The sequence below is a fragment of the Rutilus rutilus genome (genome assembly GCF_951802725.1).
Source record: "Rutilus rutilus genome assembly, chromosome: 8".
In the NCBI taxonomy this organism is placed as follows: Eukaryota; Metazoa; Chordata; class Actinopteri; order Cypriniformes; family Leuciscidae; genus Rutilus; species Rutilus rutilus.
Window position 1 is genome coordinate 13,379,990 of NC_140222.1, and position 8,185 is coordinate 13,388,174.

The 8,185-nt window shown below is 35.6% G+C and overlaps 1 protein-coding gene across 1 annotated transcript; it reads left to right on the plus strand.

Annotated features, from left to right (window-relative positions):
• Positions 1 to 1,449: 1,449 nt before the first annotated feature.
• LOC311294573 (SLAM family member 5-like) lies at positions 1,450 to 7,444 on the plus strand. The gene is made up of 6 exons (XM_084415520.1): positions 1,450 to 1,609; positions 2,334 to 2,648; positions 2,867 to 3,148; positions 3,250 to 3,387; positions 4,087 to 4,154; positions 6,025 to 7,444. The coding sequence occupies exons 1-6, from the start codon at positions 1,459 to 1,461 to the stop codon at positions 6,076 to 6,078; spliced, it is 1,008 nt and encodes a 335-aa protein (XP_084271646.1). The 5' UTR covers positions 1,450 to 1,458; the 3' UTR covers positions 6,079 to 7,444.
• The last annotated feature ends 741 nt before the right edge of the window (positions 7,445 to 8,185 follow it).

Genomic DNA, 8,185 nt, shown 5'->3' on the forward strand with positions numbered 1-8,185 from the left:
TGAACTTGAAGACAATTCTATTATATTTTTTAAAATGTTTTTAAACGTTTGCATCAGCAAGGTTCCTGAACTGACTGTATTTTTTTTTTTTACAGAAATCCAATATGGAGGCTGTGCATGAAAATGTCCCCAAAAAAACAATGATCAAATACTGTATCTACTGTAATAAATGTTAGAGCTCATACGGGCCCTGACTCACACCTCTTAGTTCACGTTTATTCTCTGCCAGGATCTTTTACTTCTATGTCTGTTTTGTTTTCACTCTTGTATCAAATTGTGGCTTAATCCAATGTTTTTTTTTTCTTTTGCACATGTATGCACTCTCATAAGTTATAAAGCCTTTTGTTATGTCTGAAATGTGTTGCTGTGTATTAGTTTAATTTAGTGGTGCACACATAGCACAGCAAACCAGACACTGTATTAAATATTGATACCACACTTCAATGTTCTCTATCACATTATCTGCTCCTGTTTAAATAAATAGAAAATGGAATATGGAATACACAGTGCTTTACAGTATCTCACACATCATCGCTCTCTCTAATAGTAGTGCTACTTTTACCCGATAGGGTGCGCTATAGTTACTGCTGTTCTCAAAGAAGAAACAATATAATAAACTAAATAAGACACAGACCACCCTGATCACTGCACTGCCTCCTGATGCCTGTTATAATTATAAAAAAACTCAGTTAAATACCGATTGCTTTGGTTTATTAGAATAAAATGTCTTTGTGCTGTCATTGCTTTTTTTGAGTGGCGCCATCTGGTGTTTTCAATAACATCAGCATTTCAATTACTGAATGCATCGATTCCATCATCACGGCCCCGTTATATATCATGGCAGATTATAGAGTCTGAAAAGCTATCAGGACAGGAATAAACTCTTCACCTTCAATCTAAACACACAAGCACTAAATGCCCAGTGTTACCCAAATGTCTGTCCAGCAGCAGATCAAACCTCATTTCTGTAGAAACCTGCCGTCTCTTTCAGTTTGACTCAGATGATGAACTTCAGTCAAACTGTGAGAAGCCGGACAGTTTTATCTTTTACTCTGGTTTTTCAATTCACTAAAATTTAAAGTAGCCTAAATATACAAATCTACAGTTGAGCTCCATTTTACCATGAAACGTAGGTTATCCACAATTCGCACAATATTTTACTTTTATATAAAACAGTCATTTAGGCCTAACTATTATCTCAGAATGAAAGTGTTCACTGGGGCGGTGCCCTTTTGAAAGAGCTAATATTTGCCATTTAGACACTAAATGAAAAACCACAACAAACACCTTGTGTGTGTTTGTGCACACTTGTCGAATAAAGCTGATTGTGATTCTAATATGTATAATATGAACCATTAAGTGGTAAATAAGGTACACAGGTGTAAAAATACAGATTTGTTTTGACTTTTGATAAAATATTAATATATTAAGAGCAATAAAAGTCTGAACAAAGGCCAGATGACCTATAACATTATGCAAATGCAGCGAGTGAGGAGTGTTAAACGGTGGGAGGATTCACACACCAGTTCTGCTGTCACATCACATGTTGAACAACTGAAGAAAATGTCTCGCATGTTTGTTTTCTGGTTGTGCAGCTGGAGTCTGACTGGTAAGTTATAAAGAACATTTTTATAGTTTCATTTTTATTTTATTTTTAAACGTGTCTGCTATTGTTCAAATTAGGTTATTTTAATCCAAGTTGATCTAATACACAACCTTATAGTGCAGGCTATCTAGTGATCTAAATCTTATTTCTTTAAAAAAAAAAATTAAAATATCCAGCACAATTAAAACAGTATTTTCAATCATGTATTTACTTTAAGGAAGTGATGCACCATAAAGATTAAGCTTCAAACTAAATTAAGATTTATCTACAATAATGCTGTTCCACCAAACTTTAAATTTTGAAATAACCAGTCTTACATTTAAACCATCATTTTGATCCTGGTTTTACTTAGATAAGAGAGATACTTTAAATTAAACTCCTTAAGAAGCTGTATGACTGCAAAGGTTGTTGCTGTTTTTGGAAATCTGTTTCCTTTGAGTTCATATCTTGGGGTTTATACATTTATGTTTTTAATGTAGCCTTTTAAATAGCCAGGCATATTTAGTATGAAAATCCAATGTATTACCGTGTGTTTGTTTGTGTTTTCTCTGCTTGATTCTGACAGTTTCTCTGTAACGGTGGCGGCTATTAGAGACAGCTGACATTTTATATTTTGTGTTTCTGCTGATTCTCTAGATGTTCTCAACTTTACATCAAAACTTTTGTTGATTTCAGGCTTTGTAAACCATCAGGAGCGTTAATCTGTGTAAATCTGTTTGTTCTCCAGGTGTGTTTGGTGATTCAGTGTCAGTGATGGAGGGAGATTCTGTCACTCTAAACAATGATCTTACTGAAATACGTAAAGACGACGATATACTGTGGACATTTGGAGCTGAAAAGTCTGTGATAGCTAAAATTAAAAAGAAGAAGCAAATCTTCTACACAAATAATGGCACTGAGAGATTCAGAGACAGACTGAAGCTGGACGATCAAACTGGAACTCTGACCATCACAAACACCACAACTGAACAGACTGGACTTTATCAACTAGAGATACAGGGACTGAAAAAATCATTAAAAACATTCAGTGTTTCTGTCTATGGTGAGCAGAGATCATCTGTCCAAACGTTCATATATTCTATTTTCATATTCAAATGTTTAATCATTTTATAGTTTGAGCTGACAGACACATTCAGTGACCGTTAACAACTTAAACACTCACTCAACACAAAAGTTATTACACGATTCACTACAATTCACAACAACTAAAATATGTCAATTGTTGTGTTTATGTTTCTTTTATTCTCTCATGTTTTCCAGCTCGTCTGCCTGTTCCTGTGATCAGTAACACTTCACACTGTTCTTCATCAAATTGTTCATTGGTGTGTTCATCAGTGTTGAATGTGTGTGATGTGACTCTCTCCTGGTACGCAGGAATCAGTGTATTGTCCAGCATCAGTGTGTGTGATCTCAGCATCAGTCTCTCTCTACCTCTGGAGGTGGAATATCAGGATAAAAACACCTACAGCTGTGTGCTGAACAATCCCATCAGCAACCAGACCACACATCTGGACATCAACACACTCTGTCACACATGTGCAGGTACCACAGCACTGATGATATATGTGTGTGTTTACTGACCTGATCTCTGTCTTCTGTTGTAGATCAGACTGATGCATTCACTTCTTTCTTTATCATTACAGCACCGGACACACTCTTTCCTTCAGTTCCTCCAGTGTCAGTGTCTCTGATAGTGTTGAGCTCTGCTGGATCTCTGATGATTGTTGCTGCAGTCGTGATCTTCTGGATCTGCAGGAAACGTATAAAAATTGACAAAGAAGGCAATTATTCTCTTCTCCTTTTAAACAAGTATAGCAAATAATAATTTAAAAATATGCTCCAACTGATAGCCCTATTTTATTATTTAATTAAAATTATTCTTATAATTTTGTAGTTAACATCCTTTGAAAACCAAACTAACATGTAGTTAATGTGTTCCATTAGATTATACATACATCAGATTACATGTCTATTTCTTTGTAATGACACAGAATGTCGCTCTTTACTTGTCTCACTTGCACAAAACAAACTCTGTATTTCTCAAACAGCATCAACACTGAAAATGTTTATTTAATAATAAAAAAAGGCAGTCTCCATTTTATAAACATAATCTTAAATGTGCATTTAAAGACGCAGCTGTTGCTCAAATTAAAATCTATATGAATTATGACTTTTGTTGTGCTTGTTGAGCCTAAAAGCTGATTAAACACAAATAATGTAAAATACTTTACTGTTGGCAAACATCCCATTTATGTGTAAATGTATGTGTCTCTCTAAATGTAATGATAAACACTATTTTAGGAACTTTTTGTGTGTGGAATGCCTTTTGTAGTTATAGGTCTAATGCAAATTACATTTTTTAAATCTATTTTTAAAAACTCCTGTTAACTTAAACAACCCTAATAATGACATCTATGTTGTGAAGAACCAGATCTAGTTTTAATCTTGCTGTTTTAATGCATCCATTATAATTCATACAGTTGAGACTCGTGAAGAAGAGATCATTTATGCTGAGACGACATTCAACAAAAGAAACGCACAGAAATCGGTGAGACAATTTATTGTTAATTTGTTGAGTATTTGTATAATTTCAGCAGATAATCAGATGTAGATCAGTGTGTGCTTGTGTTTTTGTCTGCATAATATGGAATCCTGTTTCCACCACATTAGACAGAAAAAAAATCATGCTCTGGTAAATCATAATTATGACAAAAAAAAAAAAAAAAGACATACTAAATCAAAACTATGAGATTAAAAAGTCAAAATAATCACTTAAAAAGTCGAAAATATAAAAAAGTTGAAATTATGAGATTTCAAAGTAAAAATTATAAATTAAAATGTTTAAATTATGAAATACTCATTTTGACTTAGAATGTCATAACTTAGAATTTTTAATATCATCATTTTACTTTTTATCAGAGTATGATTTTTGTTTTCTCATGTAGTGGAAATGGGCTTTCATAGTATGATGATCTATCACATAAACCTCACACTGTGTCACGACACCTCAAATATCTTGTCTTTGGTCTGGGCTTCTGTCACGTACGGCCATTGATAACAAACAACGAATATGATATCATTCAAAAAGTCTTTAATGGATAATATACAACATGAAACTCAATGAAAGCAGGCAAGGTAACAACCGTTTACTGACGAGATCGGAAAACAACTCAAATGAAACACGAGGACTTAAATACAAGGAACAAACAAAAGGAACTACTTTAAACACAGTTGGACAGAATGACTGATCAAATGAGAAAACATGGTAACGAATGACGAACTCAGACAAGTGAAAAAAGGGCAATGACTGAAAACAAACTCTAAACTGAAAATAACTGTGACAGATCTATGTGGAGTGGGTGCTGGTGAACAACGTATCTGAGCTAATCATCGGTCTATTTGTCTCAAATCGTCGTTACTGACCCTCTGACGTTACTGACGTTGTTACCCTGTGATGCAAGATACATTTAGTTTTATATTCATTTACAGAAATCGGCTGCATGGATGGAAATTGCTTATGCTATCGAATTTTCAGGTGAGATTCTCAATTAATTCAGTTAACGGACGTCACAAGGTAAAGTGTTCAGACTGCAGACTCAGCAACGATTGTATTTAATTGTACAGTACAATCAAAACATAGTACAGACATTATCTTAATTTCATAATGTCCTTAAACATAGCAACATTGCTGGCCATAAACTGAGAAAGTGCGCGTCCGGTGTGCGATACCTGGAGTTGTCCTTCTCTTCTGGTGTGCAATTGCCTTCAGTCGTCGCAATGGTCCTCCCTCCATCGCCGACGCTGTGGGTTTTCATCCCGGCGAGACTCTCGGGCTCCTCCTCCTCCGGGCTTCTCCCTGGCTTCTCCCACCATCTGCACCACACTGGTTCCTTTCCTCCACCTCAGCCTCATCCCTCATTGGAAATGTTGGCTCGAGGTCACTCCTTTCCGGGAAGGGGCGTACAGTCACAGTTATGTTCAGTTTGAGTATGTTTGCTGTCTTTGTTTCCATGGTTACTCATTTGATAACTCATTCTGTTCACCTGTTCCCTCATTAGTTCCCTTTGTTACTTTCCTGTATTTAAGTCTCCCTCTTGCATTTGAGTTCGTCCGGTCTCGTCTATGGGGCGTAAGAAATATGTTTATGTGTGCTGGTGATTTACCTGCCTTTATCCTTGTTTGCCTTTTGGAATATCTATTAAAGACTTGATTTTTTTTAATTCACCTTTGTCATCATGTGCTTGTGCTAGCAGGAACGTGACACACACACACACACACACACACACACACACACACACACACACACAACAGCACCTTCAGATGTTTATGAAAGCCTTATTAGTTAGAAAAACTATATCACTTCACATTTATTATTATTATTATTATTATTATATCTTGTGTGATGCATTTTTTTACAGAAAGTTGAAGAGGAGGATCGTGTGGTTTATGCACCAATCGCAATGAGAAGATGATCACAAGATGAGTACAAGACCCAGATTGTGATCATTTCACGAAGAACATCCTGCAACGACTCTCAATGGTTGAGTTTGGGGTTTTTGAGAATCACCACATGTTTCATTAGGAAATCACAGCAGACATACAGCAGGATCATCCTGAAGGGATTTAAAGTGTGATATTAACAATGGATTACTTAATGCTCTGCTAAAAACTTTAAAAGTATTTACCTTAATTATAATACAGGGACTTTAAACTAATCATGTAAATCCTGTGACCCATTTTCATGTGTTACTCTTAAAGTCAAAAGTGTAAAACGTAGATGCAAAATACTTGTCAAAAGGAGTCAAAGTGAACCCTGGATGTGGTCTCATTTATTCATTTACACACATCTGCAGATATATGTGGTTTGATCGGTTGGGTAGACAAACAGCTTCTGCATGGGCATGTGTCTCCTTCTGGAGGTCTGTGTTTGATGGCAGTTTGTGAGTGCATCTCTGAGGTGTGAAAAGCGTGTTTGTGTGAATGCATGTCTGAGGTGTCAGTCTGAGTGAATAGAATTTGTGTGAAAAGCATATTGTTGCAGGTGTTTTTTCCATTCCTGCTCACATGAAGCCGTTAACTTCTGCTCAATGGAGAACCTGAACTATCAATGATGATGTTTGACATAAAAGGTCTCAAATCAAACAATGATACTACTGTGAGAAATGAAAATATCACATACTTTGAGTCGGAAATAACTACTGAAACTACACTCTCAGAAAAAAAGGTACAAAAGCTGTTAATTGGGGGGTGCTTTCAAAAGATACCTTATTTACTCCTTAAAGGAATAGTTCACTTTAAAATGAAAATTCTGTCATAATTTACTCACCCTCAAGTTGTTTAGGACCTGTATGAACAGTCTTCTGCTGAACACAAAAGAAGATATGTTGAAGAATGTTGGTAACCAAACAGTTGATGGACCCCATTGACTTCCATAGTATTTTTTATGGAAGTCAATGGAGCTCATAAACTGTCTTACCGACATTCTTCAAAATATCTTCCTTTGTGTTCAGCAGAAGACAGAAACTCGTACAGGTCTGAAACAACTTGAGGGTGAGTAAATGATGACAGAATTTTCATTTTTAAATGAACTGTTCCTTTAAGGGTACATATTAGTATCTAAATGTTTTAAAAGGTACGGCCCCATTGACCAATTGTACCTTAATTTCTGAGAGTGCAGTTTCAGAAGTTATTTCTAGATCTAGCATCAGTTCTCTCTAAGCAGAACTATTCTTGATAACTTTTTTCCCTTATAGGGGTCATATCCTGTTTTGTTTTGTTTTGTTTTGTTTTCTGCCAGTGTCTGGGTCATTTTAAGAATAAATGCAATGTATGACTTACAATTTATGATTTTGTAAATTATTTATTGTGTTTTCATCAATTTTGATGAGAAACTATCTTAATGCTTCTAACAATCTTGATTTTTTTTTCAGTATAGCATAACAGAATGAGATCAAGATCATAATCAGATAGAAAATCTCACCTTAAGTTTCCTTGATAGTGGTAAAGTCCAGATGCAGTGATGAGGACAGCTCAAGATATCCACTCCTGCTCCAGTTCCAGTTCTGTAACCGCGGCCCCTGCAGATGAAGAATCAGGGAACAAAACACTAGTGTGGGTGAAGGAATCCTATTAACAATAAACCACTTTTTTTATTTATTTTTTATCTATTAGATAAAATTATATTTTATTTAACATAATTTGATAATATGCCTTATTTGCTAATATGTAGTGACAGTGTTCTGGTGGATGTGAGTAGGCTATCTGTTTAGTGGCCTACCTAGGGTGCTCTGACTCTGAGTGGTTGTTTTCTAGTCAAAAGTGCCCACATCTCTGTGCTTTTCTCAGTCTCTGTGGTTTGATGTCTCGGTTTCCTCCTTCAATGTGCGTCTGAGGGACTTTTCACCTGATTCATCATCTTCATTCAGGTGAAAATCTTAAGTCTGGTCACTTAAAATAATTGCACATCTCAACAACAACACACATTATTTTAGGAATCATTCATGTCCGGAGTACAGGACTGAAATTGTTTCACACACTGATGAAGTAAGAAATGGATCCTGAATTTTCATTTTTGGGTGA